The sequence below is a fragment of the Carettochelys insculpta genome, chromosome 11 (genome assembly GCF_033958435.1).
Source record: "Carettochelys insculpta isolate YL-2023 chromosome 11, ASM3395843v1, whole genome shotgun sequence".
In the NCBI taxonomy this organism is placed as follows: Eukaryota; Metazoa; Chordata; order Testudines; family Carettochelyidae; genus Carettochelys; species Carettochelys insculpta.
This window is the reverse complement of record NC_134147.1, coordinates 15989211-16009201: the sequence shown is the minus strand read 5'-3', so window position 1 is coordinate 16009201 and position 19991 is coordinate 15989211. Positions and strand designations below refer to the sequence as shown.

The 19991-nt window shown below is 40.7% G+C and overlaps 1 protein-coding gene across 1 annotated transcript in view; it reads left to right on the top strand.

Moving 5' to 3' along the window:
- Positions 1-15943, top strand: part of FAM120A (family with sequence similarity 120 member A) — a 123534-nt gene extending 107591 nt beyond the window's left edge. Inside the window, exons 14-18 of the mRNA XM_075005005.1 lie at positions 711-894; positions 2199-2336; positions 4214-4355; positions 9848-9944; positions 14048-15943. Coding sequence (XP_074861106.1) covers positions 711-894; positions 2199-2336; positions 4214-4355; positions 9848-9944; positions 14048-14359 — 873 coding nt within the window. The 3' untranslated portion in view covers positions 14360-15943. The remainder of the gene's footprint in view (positions 1-710; positions 895-2198; positions 2337-4213; positions 4356-9847; positions 9945-14047) is intronic.
- Positions 15944-19991: the final 4048 nt, after the last annotated feature.

Sequence of the window (19991 nt, the reverse complement as noted above, 5' to 3'; positions counted from 1 at the left end):
CGTAAGACACTGACCCAGAATTTGACATCTTGTGCATTCTGAAGGTAATGAGCACATCAAGCAGAGCTGGCTATGTTCCTGCTCAGCCTCAACATCATGTTTTTCATCAGGATGGCAAAGCTGTGAAAAAGGGCTAAGCTAACGTTACTTTTATAAACCAAACAAAATCCAGTACCTCATTTATTTGACAGACAGTTGAAAAGAATGACATCAGGATTACAACACACCCGTGCACAAAAAAACTTTAATTTCTTACAGAAAGCAGAATTTAAAAAAAATAATATATAGGTATCGCAAAACACCAAGTCACTGCGTATGGCAGTTAATTATACGTCAATATTTCCTTTTCTTGGAAGGATGTTGCATAGTATAACAAATGTTCATTCCCTTTTTTGAATTCCTGGGTGATCTTGAAGAGGGAGTTGCTGTTAAGACCACCATTTGGTATTCCTGATACTTGGAAAGTTTATAGTAGTTTACTGTATTGGCTCAAATATAGGGATTTCTTGTGAATCAGTGAAATATGGGTAGTAGATTGTTACCCATGATAGCAAATTTTGTTTATCCATTTCTCGCTAGCTTTATTAAGAAATACAGGTGTGTGTCAGCACTGCTGCATTTAGCATTCCTTCAGTTAGGTTAATATGCATAATTTGCACAGTGCAATGCAAGATTTTGACATTTATTTGTGTACTTTGGTTTACTTATAGGCTGAACAGGCTGCCAAGGTTGAAAAGATGCGTCAGAGTATCCTAGAAGGATTAAATTTCTCCAGGCAGAATCATCCACTTCCTTTCCCACCTCCACCTGCCATGCCTTTCTATCCAGCGTCAATGTATCCTCGACACTTTGGGCCAGTCCCACCACCTCAGGGCAGGGGGAGAGGCTTTGCTGGTAAGTAGCTGACGATACCTGTACGTGGATTCAAATTGATATGAAATAAATATTGTCATATCATTTGCATTCCAATATTGTGGTTTGATTCCTCAACCCAACCGTATAGCAGTAGTACAGTAGAATAAACAGCCCGAATGTGGTCCAGCACATCTGCTACTGGACATATAATTTTTATTGGCTGTGCCCGAATAACTGAGAAGCCTTCAGTAATACCATTTGTTTCCTTCAACACTGAAGTAGCTGTGCCAGTACAGAATGCCTGGGATGCAATTGTTTGTAGGTGGAGGAAAAAAGAGGCATAAATCAGCACAGAAGGATAGGGAAAGTATATATGATAGAACCACCTTGCTGTAAATGTTCACATCCGTAGATGTAAAGTATGACTGGAGGGCTTAGTTTATGAAAGGAACAGAGGAGCTGTTGGGGCTGAAGACACCAACTGCCCCACCGCCCCCTTTTAAAAATCTAATTTTAGTATTTTCATTTGCTACATCCTTGAGTAAGTACAGGAGACCACTGAACCATCACACCATTTGCCCCATACACCAAGGGTCACATATGAATTTATATTTAATAGTTAGGAAGTTGAATAGGATTTTGGGGGAGGGGGCAAATGCTATCATGGCAACTTGCTGCCTCAAAATTTGTTCAAACCTTTTAACACCACTTCCACAGTGGAGATTCAGATCCTCAGAGTTACAAGTGTATTTCCTACCCAAATAAAGGGTATGTCTACCCTTTAATGGGAGGTCAGTCTCCCAGAGTTCAATTTCATGCATCTGGTAAAGACTCGCAAAATCGATCTCTCTGGGGTCTGCAGGCAATCCCCTGTACTCCTGCTCTCGCAAGGAGTAAGGGAGGTCAGTGGGAGTAGTGCTCCTGTCAACCTCCCTCAGTGAGGACAGACCTTACAGTCAACTGCAGATATGTCTATCCTAGCTACGCAGTTGCCGTAGCTAGAATTGCGTATTTGCAGTTGACTGTAAGGTTTAGTGTAGACCAAGCCTAAAGGGCTAGGAGACACCTAGGCCAAGGTTGCAGCTACTCTGGATAGATCCTCTCACTGGTGGTGAGTTGGCACTTCACCAGCCTCTGCTGTGGCTGGGCAGTGGGATTCCCGTATTGCTTTAGACCCTCTGGCTGCTAAACCAGCAGCCTTTGTCCTGCCTTATGTGTTGAATGGCCATAGTCACTGTGGCTCTAAAAGGAAAGTGACATCAAGCTTATCTTTCAGGGAATTCCCATATACCCGGCCCCCCTCACAGCTTTTCCCCTGTCTTTCTTTACCCTGGGTCTAACAGGAGTCTGTGGCTTTGGAGGCCCTTATGGGGAAACAGTAGCAACAGGCGCTTACCGGGCCTTCCGGGTGGCAGCAGCGGCAGGACACTCCGGAGCCTTCTCTGGCAATGACAACAACAGGACTAGCAAGTTTCAGGGCGGTAATTATACCAAACCCCTTTTCTTAGAGCTTCTGGCAACAGCTTCTTTCACTTCACACTCTGGTCTCAGGCTTGCCACTGGCTGCCAGTTGTACTGTCCCTAACTGTCTCCGGCTATCGCTCTTGTAGAATCTTTTCGGGTTGCTGTGAACTCACTCGCTCACTCACTGCTGTACTCTACCGGACTCTTCTCCCTAAGTGCCTGTGGCAGTCTGCGTGTTACGTTAACATAACAGTCTGGTTCAAATATAAAGATGTTTTAACATTTTAAGTAGAAGTTCTGTTTTTTTGTGCTTCACAATGTTAGGCTGTGTTATAACATGCTCAGCTTTGCTTGGATAGGTTAAAGATCTTCTAAAATTGGAGAGCAATAAGGCATCTTGAAAAAGTGACAGAGCAGAAGTTCTTGTCTTTGTGGTACTGTTAATTCATGCTTCACTGTTGCCTCAGGTCAGAGTTTGCATTTCTGGCTTAAGTTAATATAAGTGTTTAGATTCCATTGTCCATTGTTTTTCTCTTCTGTACTGGGGGACAGTAGAAAATCCATGAATTCTAGTTACTTACTTGGGCGACAGGTTTCCCATATATGTAGCTATAGTATTTAAGCCAGGGGTTTCAAACTCATAGTGCACGGGCCCTCCCTGGACAGAGCAGTTGTGCACGCTGGCCTGTGAGTACATGTCTGTCTGTCTCTGTCTTTCTGTCCGTCCGTCCCTGTCCCCAGGGATGCAGTCTTGAGGTTGTGGGGAAGGTGCCTGGATGGCAGCAGCATTGAGCCCTCCCCTGCGCTCTCAGTGCCAGGCCTCCTCCATAATCCCTGAGAATGGAACCCTGGGAGACGGGTTGCAATAAGGGGAAAGGGGCTGGGGTGGTGGTAGGAAAGGCCAGGCTTAGTGGGTGGGAATGTGCAGCCTGCTGCTACCCCTGGGCTGAATTATGCAACTGCTTCGGCCAGGGATGGGTTTTGAATTTGAGACGCTGATTTAAAGCTTTTATTTTAAAAAAAACTAAGCAAATATTTCTCGTACACTATTGCAAAAATAACCTAGTCAGTGTCTACAGTACACAATTAAAGCTGAAGGAATTATACAGAGAAATATGAACCTTTTCTATTTAACCAGTGCTGTAATTTTTAAGCCTATTAACCTTTAAAAACTAACTACATTAGGAGAAACGCTATCACTTTTAAGCCTTGTATTGCTGTTGGTCTTATCAGTAACATTTAGCTCTAGTGTGTTTACCTGGATTTCTGGAAATGGGTTATGCTCTGATCTGGTGTTAATTTGTAAGGACATTTGGTATTAAAAAAGCAAATTTAGAATATGAGTCATACTGATATTCTCTGTTGTGTAGATACTCAGGTTTTTGCTTCTGTCTCAAAAAAAGAAGTGTGAAAGTAGTGTTTACACTTGACAACTCAAATGCCATTTCTATAACATAGACCAGCGTTAGTAATTTTTATTGCCCGTTTCTTGTCATGGAAGTATATTAATAAATGTAATTAGTTAATTTAGGACAGTAGAATATATAATTTATTCCTTCTTAGTTACCTTTTTACTTCCATCTTGTTTAAAAATTCATTAAATATTGTTTCAGTATTTCCCTTCAGATTCTCAGTATCTAACTAAACATCAACTTACTGAAACTGAAGTAGTTTATTTTTTTAATTTTTAATTCGTCTATTTTAATGAAGGACTCCTAGACTCTAATTTTAGCTATAATTTCTTTAAACAACCATATTATCAAAATTAGTTTCACGGTATCAGAAGAGGAAGCTTTTTGTTTAATGAAGATTGAAAGAACAACTTTTTCCATTCACTAATAAATTCAGTGTCATGATTTTAAAACAACATTTTTGGTTTTGCATTTATGTGCAGGAGTCCAACCTATTCCTTCTCAGGGAGGGAAACTTGAAATAGCTGGCACTGTTGTTGGCCATTGGGCTGGAAGCAGACGTGGACGTGGAGGTAGAGGGCCATTTCCTCTACAGGTGGTTTCTGTTGGAGGACCAGCAAGAGGGTAAGTTCAGAAACTGTTCTTAATGTAATGAAGTGCACTAGAGAAAGAGGTGACAGCAGAATTTGCATAAAGTATTATGCTTACATTGTTTTCTTACTTGCGTGTAAAGTGGACTAAGTAACAGCAATACCATTGCTCAGGAACTCAAGAGCACTTCTTTGTTAATTTTAATGTGTTCTTCTCAGTAGGTCAGATAAATTAAAACATTTCTGCACACAAAAGTCTCTTATTCTGAATCTAACTGCATGCATTTCACATTGTACAAGGATATGACTCGATAGCATTTTGGTTACAAGAATATGAGGAACTTATTTGAGCCACCAACTCCATTCTTGCATTCTTTTTTTTTGAGAATAGTAAAAAGCTTACTTTGCCCATTTTAAATGGTTCCCTGGATGTGCCCCCTTTGTTGGCTCATGTAGGCTTTCTGTCTCTTAGCTTCTCACCCATTTACCTGTCTTAGTACAGACTTTGTTTCCAGCCTGTTAATCCATTTACCTCCCTAATTCTGTCTCCCCAGACATAAGACCTCATCCACATCCAATTTATGTCAAGCTAGGCTGACATTCCATTGCTTTTGTTTTTCTTCTTTATGTCAGTATTTGTTTTATTTGTGGTATATTCCTGGCTTGTACTTTTTTGTAAGTTTATTACTCAACAACACATGACCGGAATAGTTGTAATTATTTGGACTAGCATTAATACTAGACTCCAAGTATGAACTGGGGAGTGTAAGCTTCCTTTTTATAGTATAGCCCATCAGGCTGTAGTTTTACATTATACGCTTGCTCTGCCTTTAAAACATTATTTTCTAATTTTAATTTTGTTTTTTTAAATTGCATTGTAACAAACTGATACAAAGTTGAACTTTTTCATTTATTACTACAAGAAATTTAGGCAGAACATAGCCCTGTTAAAGTAACATTCCCTGGCTCCGTACCAGAATTGATCATTTCAGCTGTCACATAATACTTGTTATTACATATATAGGCAGTTTTTACTTTACCAGTGTCTCTGTATTTCAACCATACTGTGCAATTTGTAGACGGTTCCTCCACGGTGATTCTAGATGCGGGCAACTTACTCTTACACCTGCCCATGTTAAGCCTCCCTCAGGTGCAGACAGGCTTGCACATTTGGTTTTTCAGATCTTTCATTGCCTTACAGTAGTGCTTGAGGAGAAAAAACGTGTGATTTGCAGTGCTTTTATGTTTACCTCTATGGTATTGGATCTTTGTTAATTTTTTTAAATCATGCACCTTCTGATTTTTGCCTTTCTTGCATTAACTTTTTGTGGTGATAAGAGAGATTTGCTTGCTCTGTATCACATAGAGCTCTTTTACCTTGTATAGAATGTATTTTATTCATATTACAAACATTATTAGAATACAGTGACTAAACTTAAATCCTTTTAATTCCATTTGCCGTACCGTTAAGAGTATCTACTTAATCTACTCCAGATGTGTGAATTTTGGGTTTACTTCCCTCTTATCACTACAATTACTTTACCTGTTCCAGACAAGTGGTATGCGAAGTCACAGCATCGCTGTATGTTGGGATTTCCTCTGGGACTGGCGTCTCTAAAATGCCATTCCCCTTAGTATTTTTTTTGTTATGCAACAAGCAAGAATGAGCTGATCAGATTCAAGCATAAGGAGTAGGTATAAAGTATACTAAACATCCAAAGTTACACAGAAAGCCCTTTCCTTTATATAATATAATAATTCCTATATAATATAAAGGAAGGGGCTTTCTGTGTAACTTTGGATGTTTAGAATGTATGTGTGTGTCCATGTATATGTACATAAAATCATGCATTAAATTGCATTTACTATAAACTGTGTCACATGCTTGGGGATTGGCTTGTTTATTTTGTAGGAGTGAATCACTGTACATCATGCACTGTCTATAGACAGTTTACTTATCTTACATACCAGGTTTATCTTGTCCATTGCAAATGGTTCCATGAGCATTTTCCCCTTTTCTTGGCTAGTGCAGGCATTAATGAGCATTAATTTGTAGGGGAATCTGGCTCTATTCCTGGATTGATTTCTGTACCCTGGAATGAGCTAAATGTAGTACTAGTGATTACACCTTTCATGTGGAATAGCACTGGTGATGTATATTGTCAGGATCAAGAGGGAGGGTCCAAGATCAGAACATTGGTGCATATACTTGTAATATTTACTGACTGGAGCATTACCACTAGTTCTTTGAAGCCGCCCTCACCTGCTGGTTAGTCAGGAGTGAGCAAACTTTTTACATCAGGCCCTGCTTTTTGTCCTTGCAATTAGCAGCCCCCGGCCTGCCACCTGTCTAATGTAATCCAAACAGATGGACATTTTGGTTATGTTCATATGAAAAAACCCTTTTGGCACATGTAAGAAAATAAGTATGTAGAATGTACAAACTTTATTCATCAGTATATCAATGTGAACACACACGTATGAAAACAATAACATATTTCAAGATTTTTAATGAGATTGATGAGCCTGAGACCCAGCAGCTGGTAGTGCTGTGCCCTTCTTATGAAACTTCACCCCCCCCAAGTGGGCGCCCCCTAGTTTGCTCACCCCAGTTTTATGTGAGTCTCTTCACGTGTTTGCATTGGAGAAGAGCCTTTCTATTTCCTGGGTACTAGAAGAAACAAATTCATGATCTCTAGCACCTGGACATTAACTATTAGGATGCTAAACTGACATTTTAAATAGGGATTTTGCTGTGTCTGAGGGAACGGTCAAATTGCTTCAAGGATATAATCATTCCCAGCAATACCTATACAGCAATATTCTTAGGAGGTGGCTTGCCCAGAGGAAAGATGAACTCTTTACAAACTTACCTAAGAAGTTTGTGTAGGCAGTTTATCTTGGGAGATTAGTTACCTCCAGATGCTCAGACATATTCTCCACCAGCCAAATCACAATGGATGCTAAATTCTCTGTCATCTCCTTCCTCTTAACAGAAGACAGATCAAGTCCAGGTTTATCTTGATTGTTCTCCTTTGATGCTATGCATCTTATTTCTCAAATGTCTTCTCTATGCAAGCCTCTTATTTTCGGTTTCCTGCATACTGCTAAATGTGACCAGTTCACTTCCATTAACTGTGTCCATCAGTATGCAGTGAGATGTGAAATCTGAATTGCAGACCTGTTTTTCAACTCTCTAGAGGGCACAGTCACCTCATCTTACATGGAGTTAGTAAATAGGATGGGACTGTCTTGTTTTCTTTGTAAATTGATTGAAAAATGCACACCAGATTAACAGAAGCGCGGTCAGATGTGTAAAGTATTCACCACCTCTTTTGGTTTCCTTCTAATTCCATTATTACTTACTACAGTAAACCTTCAATTTTACTGACCCCGATTCAGTGGACTTCGGGAACAGTGGATGCCTGACGGTGCCCCCACCCAGTGGTTCCTGAAGCCTGCTTAATCAGCATCAGTAAAATTCCAAAGGTCCGTCCCATCCCCCCGTGTCCCGCCCCCCCCCCCCCCCCCCGAAAAAAAAAAAAAAAAAAAAAAGGGTAAGGGATTTAGTGGGTCTGCCATGGCTGAACCTATGTGCTGTCCTCCCACCAGGAGTTGGGCGTGTACGTGGGCAGACAACGCTTGCATATGTGCCCCACCCCTGGTGGGAGGAGCATGTAGTGGCAGCGGCAGCTTTCAGCCTTGCATGGTTGCATGCAAGCTCCAACTGTGCACAGTGGGGCTCCCCTAGCTGCACGGCATCAGGTCCCCAGCCATGGTGGGAAAGCTCCAGCCCTGCGGTGGTGGGGTTGGCAGCTCCAGCCACAGCGGTGGGCTCTGGTGGCTTCTCCAGCGGTGGTGGCTCCTTTGGTGAGTTGCAGGCATGTGGGGAGAGGGCTGGGGGAGCCCTGCAAAGGGCAGTAAACCCTCGATTTAATGGACTAATGCAGGAGAGGAGTGTCAGTTAAAGCTAAAAGTCCATTAAATCGAGGGTTTACTGTAGTGCATTGTGGGTGTACACACAGACTGGGGTTGGCATTTGGGATGATTCAGTCTAAATTCTATATAACTTAGCAAAGATGGCAACAAATTGTAGAAGTGGAGTAAGTGGAAGCATTGGGTCAGAACTTGGCTCCTGCAGTGCAAAGCAGCCTTAAAGCTAGCAAAGTCAGCTACTTGGAGAGTCTCCTTGCATAGGGCAATCCTCAGGTAATGTAGAACCAGCTGTGCAGAAACGGAGGCATGGATGGCAAGTGGCAGAAATCAGTAGTTACTGGCATGGCTCAGTGGAGGCTGGTGCAGCCAGCACAGCCTAGAACAGCCCTGAGTCTCTTCTTAACTCCTAGAGATGTTGTGGAGGCTCCTTCACCAGAGGTTTTCTGAAGGGGCTTGGAAAGCCATTTGTCTATAAATAGGTTAGACACAACATATCCTGTATCTTGGCAGGGAGTTAGACTAGATGGCCCATGTGGTCTCTTCTAATCTGATCGTTCTCTGACTCTGAGTTGTGCCTGTGCACCTTATTAGCCTCTGGCTGTCCTGTTTCTCATTCCTGTTCTGTGCCAGATGCAGAGGGGGTAGGTGTAAGGCTTGGTCTCATTGGTTTTGATCTTCATGCTTAGACTAAAGTCAAGAGCAGTCTGATGCTGTTAGAGGCCAATACTGAAAATGAAAACTAATTTATAAATGGAAGAAAAAAGTTCCTGACATCCTGACAGAGTACAGTAAGATTTTTGTGTAATTTCTTAGCATGAAGCATATTTTTGGGGTGTAGATAAGTATTTCACCGCTAGAAACCTGACTTCAAAATTTGTAATGAAGGCCAAATTAAAATCTGTGTGGATCTCATCTAATTCCCATTTAGGTCATTTGAAACCCAGCTTTCTGGTTTGGTGTGACTGGAGCTCTGCTTAGGAGTGTTCCCAAACTCTAAATCATGATTAAGAGAGTGTAGCGGAACAGTGTTGATAACCTTGTACAGTGTCTGCCTGGAGTAGACATGGTTTCAAGTCACTTCTTCCCTTCATAAGCACTTAAATTGCTGGCCAACTTTAATATGCAGCAGCTTTGCATTGTTGAATCTTATTTGTACATAAATTCTCCTGAGTTGCACATTTTGTGTGGGAAGTATTATTGTATGGAAAGAATAGTCTTACAAATATAAACAAATAATTCAGAGTGGCTGTCTCTTTGCAGGCCTTTCTTATATATATGATAAGAATTTTAAAAATTTGCACAATGTTTGAAAGTACTTCTATGTTTGAAGTGAAATTGTGAAATAGACATTTTATAGGTAGGAAAACAAGACTTTGGAAATACAAATCACAGACTTTACACACCTGCAAATAGTCAAATCTTACACTCCTGATTGTTTCTTGGGATGGGGGAGGGTTTGAATCTTTCCTATAGTAATTAGATGGCATTACAAAACAAACAAACAAACAAAACCCACCCTTTTCTGTTTAATTTAAAGTATTTTAAACAAAGTTTAAATGCATTTCCTGTTTGTTTTTTCAATACGTATAGGCGACCTAGAGGAGTTATTTCCACTCCAGTGATAAGAACATTTGGAAGAGGTGGAAGGTACTATGGGAGAGGTTATAAAAACCAGGGAGCAATTCAGGTAATAAAGTGGTGTGTTTTACTTCCATAATTCTGGTTTACGGGCTAGTGTGCTCACAAGCTCCCTAGGCCTGCAAGAGTGGATGGAGACAGTTCTTGGGAGAAAGGCAGGATAGAGTGCTTCTTGCAGTTACTATGGTATATACTAGTCACTGAAACAATAATTACATGCACAGTGATGACAGTTCTCTCAGGGTTGTTCTGTCTGCTTTAGAAGCTAGCTTTGGCTATCTGATTAGAGGAGAAAAATGCACCTTGCTATAAAGAATATCCCTGTGTCCTACATGGACAATCTCGATCAGCTGAAGGAGAGGGATAGGGGGCCTAAACAGCAATCAGTGAGTGAAAACTTAAGGGCAATATGAAGCTGTAGCAAACTGGTATTTATAGCCTTTTCTCCTCCTCTGCCCTGCCCAGTTTTTGTTCCTTTTCATTCTGGTCCTCCAATTCCTTTAAAAATGCAACAAACCCAAATGTAGGTAATGTTTGGATTCTACTTCTGGAGTACTCACTGTAAACACTAATAGAAAATTATGGAATAACCTCTGTCCCACTGGAGTATGTAGTCCCAACTTCGGTGGTGGTACAACGAGTCCATAAGTCATAGCTTCTGTATTTGCCATGGTCTTTGAAACTATGCTACTGAAGCAAATAGTAGATACACATCTGACTATTTGTTCCATGTTCACTTTTCCCTCAGTTTTGTTTAGTTTTTTCATTCTAGGTGCTCAGCACTTTTGAATGTTTGAGTACCATGGGAAATGGATCAGTGGGTGAACAAAAAAAATTACCTGATAAATGCAGTGTGTCGCATGAATAGTAGCAGGTAGGAGTTGACCGAGCAGGATGCCAACAGCTAGAGGAGAGTTGTGAGAGGTGAGGGAGTTCCTCATTTGAAGTAAAAATGTTTTCTAGATATAAAAATTAAAACTTGTTCTATTTACTTCTTTGTAGTTATTGCTGCTTGTCTTCCTCATCCCTGGCTGTGGACACTAATCTAAATTTCAGTGTGTATGATGTCTGCGTGCTAATTCCTGTATTTTAAACTTTAATTCTCATTCCTAGCATCCCATTGTAAAGTATTCTGCTGGAATTCTGTATTGAATTTACAGGCCTAGAAACAGAGGGCCTCTGTTTACTTCTAGAACCAATGTAGTATGTGCAAAGCAGTCCAAGTTTGCTAGTGTCTTCAGTCCCTTTCACAGGGAATACCTTTGGGATTGAGATGGTAGAAGTCTTCACGGTATTTCTGTCTGTGGATATCAGTCAACAATTAAAAGAGAGGAAATAAATACCATGATGAAGTGAATATTGCAAATCTTCCACTAGAGAGAAAGGACCAAATTTTTATATCCTTCCTTATAGTTATGTTTATTATGGTAGTGTGTAAGGACCAGGCACAAAGGGGTTACATTGTGCTGGGCACCGCACAAATATTGAAGCAGCTGGTCCCTGCCCCAAAGACCTTACAGTCTAATGAGACAAGACAAATACAGGCCAGAGACAGATGTAGAACCCTCAAGCAAAATGAACAATGTGTTGGCTGCTAATGTCCTGCAAGTTTATTTTTGAGTGCTAAGGTTTAGTTAGGAGGGGTTTGGCTAAATGAAAAGAGTAAAGGGCACAGGGAAGGGGAGCAGAGGGTATGAGGGGCAGGAGTGCAGTGAAGCTGAGATGTGAGACCTGAGGGAGGAAGAGGGATAGTTGGAAGAAACAGCCAGTCAGGGCAAGGCAGAGCAAGTACCCACATTGTAGCATCTTACCTTCAAAGATTTTCAGTGACTTTACTAAGAAGACTTGTAAAGTAAAGTGCTACTCAGCAGAAGTGGAAGGACAAAGATCTGATCTATAATGAACACATTCTTATGATGTCTTAAGAAATATATATTCTGTCACAGGGTAACACCTTAACTCTGACTTGCAATAAATGCTGTGCTTCCTTAGTAATCTCAAAATATCAACACAGCATAAGAGCTCCTGAATAGGACACCTAGAAAGAACATGTGAACATTGGTGGCATAATATTGATAAGCCTCAAAGGCAAGTCTGCAAAACACATGATTTCACTTTGTATTGATATTACACATTTTCATAGCAAATAACTTATGCAACACTACTCTTAAGGGACAGCATTTTAAATATTTTATCAAAAACAAACCAAAAAAACAAAAAAACCCAGCAGTTCAGATATAACATATTTCCCATGTTGAATAGTAACAGAGAGGAAGCCGTGCTAGTCTATACGCTATCAAAACAAAAAGCAGTCAAGTAGCACTTTAAAGACTAGCAAAATAGTTTATTAGGTGAGCTTTCGTGGGACAGACCCACTTCTTCAGACCATAGCCAGACCAGAACAGACTATTAAATATTGAGTCTGTTCTGGTCTGGCTATGGTCTGAAGAAGTGGGTCTGTCCCACGAAAGCTCACCTAATAAACTATTTTGCTAGTCTTTAAAGTGCTACTTGACTGCTTTTTGTTTTGATATTTCCCACGGTTATAGTTAAGACTGTCATTGTGAAATTGTGGGCTGCATAAGATTTACACTAAGTCCTTAATGCATTCAATTTCTTTGCTTTAATCTGTTCCTGTATCTGAGAGTGCTGGAGAGAACAGCTACTGTGCTTTAGCAGGGTCAACGTGGACACTTAGATGCTGTCTAGATTACAGTGATTGGTCAAGAGAAGTTTCTTTTTAGAAGCTATCTTCCAACAAAACTTTTGTCAACAGATGGCAGCCCAGTTATCAAGCAGATCATAAGAGCGATCCACTCTGTCATCAGAGAGCAGCTAGACTGCCTGCTGCTCTCTTGACAAAACAGCCAGCCAGAAGTACAGCGGACAGGGCTGCTGGGCATCTCAGAAGCCTTGTCTGTTGATAGAGGGCCTCCCAGAACGTCCAGACCAGATCTCTGTTGACAGAGGCATTATGCCTCATGGGGAGCAGGTTAAGACTGTCAACAAAAGTACTACATTCTGTCGATTTACTGTCGACAGAACTCCTTGGGAATCTGAATGTTCCCTGGGTTTTGTCAACAAAACTCAGTAGTGTAGACGTAGTCTTTGTACCTGGAAAGCCAGGGTTGGGATAGGTTTCCTTTCCGCCTAGCCACAAGCTGGAGTGAGTTCATATGGACAAGCCCTAAGTGTTCTGTGTTCATAAACGCTGTGATATGTTGTCACTTAGCAATGACATTTTTTTTAAAGTTTTACTGTTGTGTGTTTTGGAATTGTATGATTTACTTTTTCAGCTATGAAAAATCAAATGTTTTAATTTTCGAGCTCTGCAAGTTTACATTTTCAGTATTAGTTTTCTGGCTTTATTTCATCTGTAGCTTGTTTTCTTGAATACATACTGTGCATTTTTGTGTAATAGAAGTCACTTTTATGGTGTGTCTCTCACATAAGCACAGTACGTGGTATTATATGACAGTATTGATACCTTTATAAAAAAAAAAAAAACGGGGGGAGGGGATTGTGTTTGAGAAGTAGTATGTAGTCATATCATTAGACTATATTACCTGCAAATGGGGATGCAGAGTTAAGGTCTCATGCTAAAACTCAATTTTGGCATTTTCTGACTCTTTTTTTAAATCTAAATGGTACAATTATTTGTCCTGGAGCAAAGTGCAACTAACCAGGGGCATGTTAGAAAACTGGGCTGTGCTAAAAGGTGTTCATATTAATTTTTATTTAGCGGCTAACAGTGATCATAATTGTGATTTTGGTAGCCAACTGCCATATTGGGTCATAAAAAGCCACTTCTGTAACTAGTTAATTTATGGGGGGGGGGGCATGTTTACATTACAACATAAGCCAGGAGACGCTCAGATACATTGTCACAGTTATTCCTCAAAGGTTAAATCAGCATTAGATACTTTGTGTGACCCTTTTGCAGGGATGTAGGCCAATATGTTCGGTCTTTAAATCAGTGCTAACTTGGAGATTGTGTTGTACGCCAAGTAAATTGTGTTTGGAGTATTCCAAGTTAACTTGTAGCACTTCTGTCCGTGTCCGACAGCACACTATCGGAAGTGGTGTCAGGATAATCAGTTACACATATGCAATAGTAACTTCTTCAATAATATATTGTCTTTTTTAAAACAGGGCAAACCTCCTTATGCTGCTTCAGCAGAAGAAGTGGCCAAAGAACTTAAATCAAAATCAGAGGAATCTAAATCCTCAATTGTGTCTTCAGATGGATCCCTGGCTGAAAATGGAGTAGTGAATGAGGAGAAGCCAGCTTCCCAGATGAATGGGAATACAGGAGACATCAGGGGTTCCAACCAGTCTGAAAGTGCCTTGAGTAATGACTCTAAAATGTGCAATACAAATCCTCACTTAAATGCACTAAATGCAGACAGTGTTTGCCATAAAGATGATACTCTTGAGGCTGCTGTCTTAAAAAAAGAAGAGTAAACTTATTTTTTATAGAGGGTGAAGGATGTTGGGAAGGGTCAGGATTAGGAATATCTGGAAAGAAAGAGAGCCTACAGTTACGTACATTTTTTCCTTTCCGTAAGAGAAAAATGAGGACTTTGGAAATTCGGATCCCTCTTTGATGTCAGAGATTTAAACAACACATTTTTAGTTTTAACCAGTTGTAGTCAAAATGCTACAATAAAACAAAAAAGAAAGAGAATGAAGAGCATTTGACTCCCGCACTTAAAATGAAGTATACATAAAGTTTAAACTGGTTATGACAAAAGCTTGTAGTTTTGTTTCTTGAAATATAAGGAAAACAAATTTTGGCAGTCTTTAAGTATATATAGCTTAAAATATAATTTTTAGTACTTGGCACCATATGTATGCCATTATATTTGATTTTGCATTACTGTGTCACAATAAAGCTTTCTTTAAGGCTTTGATTTCATGATTATGGGGGAAAAAGGCACAACCACAGTTTTTCTTTCTTAAATTTCATCACTGTTGATGTGGTTCTTTTGTGTTAAAATGTGCAAACTATCGAAACAAAAAATTATAGAGTAATATTGCAGTTCTGCTGATTTTAAATATACATCATACATACTTTACAAGGAAGTTAAATGGAGATAAACTTGAAATCATAGAAGATACAAATGACCTTTCAAAATAAACACAATGTGTTCTGAAACTTTTTGTGACTAATACCATGCATCCGTGATCAATGAACTATGTGGTTTTGAATCAGACGTAGACCATTAGTACTACTATTTGAGCTAAACTTCTGCATGGTTCATAATTTTTAAAGTGTGTAGTTAATATTATGCATGTTATTGTCCTCTTTCTTCCATTCTTACAAGTACTGTGCCCATTTGCAAAACAAAAAGCTAATAATCAGTAATAGTCCTATAAAAGATGTTAACTATGTTTAGTCATTGACTGATCTTGCTCTAACCTTAAAATTTTGTGATTATTGACCTCTGTTGCATTTATTCTAAAACTTAAAAAAATTATCTAGCCGTTTTTTGAATATCAACGTTACCCTGGTGTACTCATTGCTGTATGCATTATTGTTCTCTGTTGCTGTTTTATGCCTTCATATTAGCAAATATGGAATTCTGTGAAAAACAAAAAAAACAAAAAAAGCTTTGATCTTCAAAAAATACCCCCCTTCTGTAGCAGGAAACAAATGGCTTGTTCTTGAGAACTTTCCCATCAAGAATTTAGTATAAGCAAATATACCTGTATCATTTTGATGTTTTTGTTAGTGTTTCCAAACTTAATGTACTTCAAAATCAGAATCATTTCTTTATATTCGTTTTCATATAATTCTCCTGATGCTCTTCATCACACATTAGTGATCAGAAATGAGGTGTAATTCCCCATTCCCTGCCCGCAAGAGCTAAGTAGGTATCTTAATGTAAGTTGAAGGGAGTTCTGCCCCAACTCATGGATTGTGCAAGAATGAACTACTGTTGGGTTTGATTGGTTGTAGATGGATTGTGGTGTGGTGTATTTGAAGGCTATTGAATGCAACTTACAATGCTTAATAAAAATCTTTATTCTTTTAGTATAAAATAATGTATGCCTCTTTTATTCTCATGTAGACCTTTGTGAATAAGTTTTCCTGTACACAAATAAGGTAATTGTTAATGAATGACAGCAGGTTGAGACAGGAAGCAAAGCATTTTGTCATTGTCCTGACATGGGGGGGTTGTTGCCCTTGATTAGAACAACGCTCAGTTATAGCTTCTTTTGTAGAACAACACAGGTTTCATGACTTGGTTAGTAAGTTGCAGGTGTTCAGCTCAAGTCCTGAGGGAAGCTGCAGAAATACAGTTGATCTGAAATTTGAGGGGGGCGGTATATTTTCTCTGGAAAAAAGTTATTCAAAGCTCCACTGCCAGAGAATAAAAAAATGCAGTAAATAACAAATGAAGAGGTAAAATGATTGTTGTTGTGGTTACTTCAGAAGCTACTGTGTTTTTGCATTAGCACAAATGGATGAAACATTGAGAAGCAAATTTTCAGAAGCTAAGGTGCTAGAATCTTCCCAGGAAGAAGCTTTTATTTCCAAAAGAAATGGTGCCCTGTGCCTTGTTCCAGTTCTGTACAAGTGGCACAAATAACCCAGGAAAATCAAATTCCATACAATTTCTCTGGCAGACTTACTCCCTTTTCTCACTCCTCAGCCTATTCGGGTTCCTTGACCTTCACCATGCCTCAGATTTTGCATTACTAATAGAGGCTCGTGAGGAGCAGCAGCTACTGCCTGTATGGTGAAAGCAGTACCCAGGATGTTCTCAGAGTGCTTGTAATGACTTGCCTGCACAGGTAATTTTCCAGTTGTAGTTACTAGGTACTCATATTCCAGAATGAGTTGCTCCTCTTGGTTTAGCTTACAACCCTGCCAAACCAACATGAATTAATATCCATGTGGGATTCATTATACCAGTATAACCATAAATTGACCCCATAGCTTATACTACTATAATTTTCCAGCATAGACAAACCTTAGTGGTTGCTGTTTCTATCTAAAAAAATACCTATTTCGTTGGTTTATGTGAGGTCTTAAAGACCTCGCTAGGGCTCAATACATATTGGAGAGAGTCCCTGCTTGGAGTTCAGTCTGAAAGACAACGCTTGCACAGGTGAGAAAAGGTAAGTATTCTCTCTGGGAGTTGATCATACCCAGCTTACACTGTGTTGCATCCTGCCTTAAACTAAGGCTATGACTACACTGCAGACTTTGAAGCAGCAAAGCTGTGCTTCTGCAGCTGTGCCAATATAAGGTCTCCTGTGTAGCTTGTCTATACTGTCGAGAGAGCTCTCTCCTGCCAGCATAATTAAACCCCCGCTTCCCAGCAGCTCTTCTCTGAGCTCAGGGATTCAGGCTACTGATATTGTATTTTACTGGCAAATCTCCATTGTTCTGTCCTTCCTAATTTCACTGCTGTGCCAAGCCGTATGTCGACTAATTGGTGCTGCAACCAGAATACTGTCCTGTGTGGAAAGGTGTGTTATCTTCTCCAGGAAAACAGGGCACCCCTTGTCTCAGAGTCTAGCAGCAGAAGACAGCTCCTTGCCATGTGTGGCTGTAATTGGTGAGTAACAAGTCAAGTTCCAACAGAGGGCAGGAAAAAAACCAAGGGGAATGTGTCCACGGACAATGGGCAGGGCTTGCGTGCATAGTCAAGCTGGAGTTCGTTCTTCTCCATGCTGAGTGGTGAGGTTAGAAAGACCAAGATTGTCCCCGTCCAGGAGCAGGACTAGATATTCTTCAGTGTGTGTGCTTTGCTTGTGTAACATGCCTCCCCCCACCCTTGTTTTTATAGGCAACTAAGACATCCCTACTGGTCACCCCCTACCCCCCAAGAATGGGAGCAAAAGTGAGAGACTTCTAGGCTATGTCTTTGTTGCCCAGCAGTGTGATCTTTACATAGAGAACTTTCCTGAGTTAGCTCGCCCAACATACGATCCTAGTGCGGATGTGGCATCAAGTAGGTTTTGCCTTGAAAGAGATGGTTGCGGTCAACTATATAATTCCTGCCTGGAGTTGACTTAAGATGGCAAAGCTGAAAAGGAAACTGCAGCTGATATATTCATGGGGACAACCCCATTTTAAAAACACCCCCTTTTTGTTTGTTTTTTTATTTTCTTTTCCGGAAAGTCAAAGCTGTATCTACTCTACTTTTCAAGAAAGTCAATGTGTAAAATGAGACCAGGCAGGTAAGGTAAGATCTGTTCTAACAACTTCTGTGGGAGAAAGAGACAAGCTTTGGAGCTACACCGAGCTCTTCGTTTGGTCACTCTAAGCTAATCTATGCCACTGTGGAAGGGAGAAACTCTCGACCTTCCCATTAAGACCAACAAGTTAGCCGAGCATAGATATGCCAGTTTTAGCAACACAATTGGCATAGCTAAAATTGCATAGCTGTGGTCAACTTCTGTCTAGTATGGACATAGCCTTTGTCTTGCTCCCCTACAAAAGTTGGCCCTAATATTCTGAAACCAACATAGCTACTGCAATACTACAAGTAGTATGTAAAATGTCCCTCTTGGAAGTATTCAGCTGTAAAAAGTGATGGAGCTTGCTTGTGGGAAGCCATAAAGCAACGGGAGTCCCTAAATGATCTGAGTGAAATGAACTTTGTTGCCTTAGCTACCCCTCGGCCTTTTTGTTCTTTTTTTTTGTAGAATTAGTTGCTAATTATTTTAACTGTGGTGTTAACTTTCTAGTAATGATCTGTCCGCGTTCCAGTTAATGCATTGTATCCAGTGTTTCGTGAACTGGGTGAATGGTTAGTGACAATAGGGATTTAGGGCCTTCAGTAAACTGCATTGTGTACTGAAGGGCTCAGAGGCTTCAATGGGTGAAAAGGAAGGAGTCAGAAATTTATGGGGAGAGCTGATTATGGAAGGCTAATACTGATACCTACCACTTGTATACCATAGCACTTTTCATCCCTGCTCGTAAGGCACACATAAGGGTAAGCATCTTTACATTCCAAAAGTCAGGGATGGAGAGGCTAAGTGACTTGACAAGTGACACAGGGAGTGAGTGGCAGAGGTGTGAGAAGTCTCTAACCCAGGGATAGGCAATAGGTTTTGCAGTGGGGCCACTCCATGAATTCTGAGACTGCTAGTGGACTCGCTCTGCACACCCCAGAAGGGGTGGAGCTGGGGGCTGCAGAGTGAAACTGTGAGAGTGTGAAAGAGAAACACTGTGTGACAGACATTGTCACACATTGAGTGTGTGCTGCAGTGTAAGTAACAAGCACTGTGTGGGGCACAGACTGGGTAAGCGTGACGGTGACCCTGTGTGTGTGCTGGCTGCTGCTGGGTAAGTTTCTGAGAGAAGCCACCCTCTGTCTCGTTAAGGAAAATGTGTCCTGCTGCGTCGTCTCCTCCCTCCCCTGCTCTACACTCCTGAGTCTCACCATCCATGCTTCAGGCTGGAGCAGCTCCGCTGTGCATCTCCCTCTCCCCAGTCCCTGCTCTGCAGAGATAGTGAACAGGGACAAAGGAACGCCCTAACTTCAGCACTCTGCTCTCCCCTCCACACAGCTACAGGAGAATCCTAGCAGCAGCTGCGCACATGCTGCTGGCTGTCAGTATGCATGCTCTGCTAATCAGCTGCATGGGTTGGAGAGAAGTGGCTGTCCTCCAAGCGTGATTTTGCCCACCCCAGGCTAACCCTTCTGAGTCGCTGTCTGATGCACTAGAGCAGGGGGGAGCAAACTTTTTATGAGGGTTCCTGCAGTTAGCAGAGCCCCCCCAACCTGTGTGGTGTAATCCAAACAGATGGAAATTTTTGATCTGTTCATACGGAAAAAAATCTTTTGGTACACGTAAGGAAATAAGTCTGTAGAATGTAAAAACTTCAATAATTGGTATATGAATATGAATACACAGACATAAAAACAGTGACATATTTCAACATTTTAAATGAGATAAGCCTGAAACTCAGCAGCCAATAGTGCTGGCTCCCCCACTTATGAAATTTCATGCCTCCTCTGCAAGTTGACCCCCCCCCGCGACTTTGCACACTCCTAGCACTAGTGTATTCGGAAAATTCCTGTCTTTTCTCCCCCTGCTCATTGTTGTGTTTAAATTGTATCATTTGTTA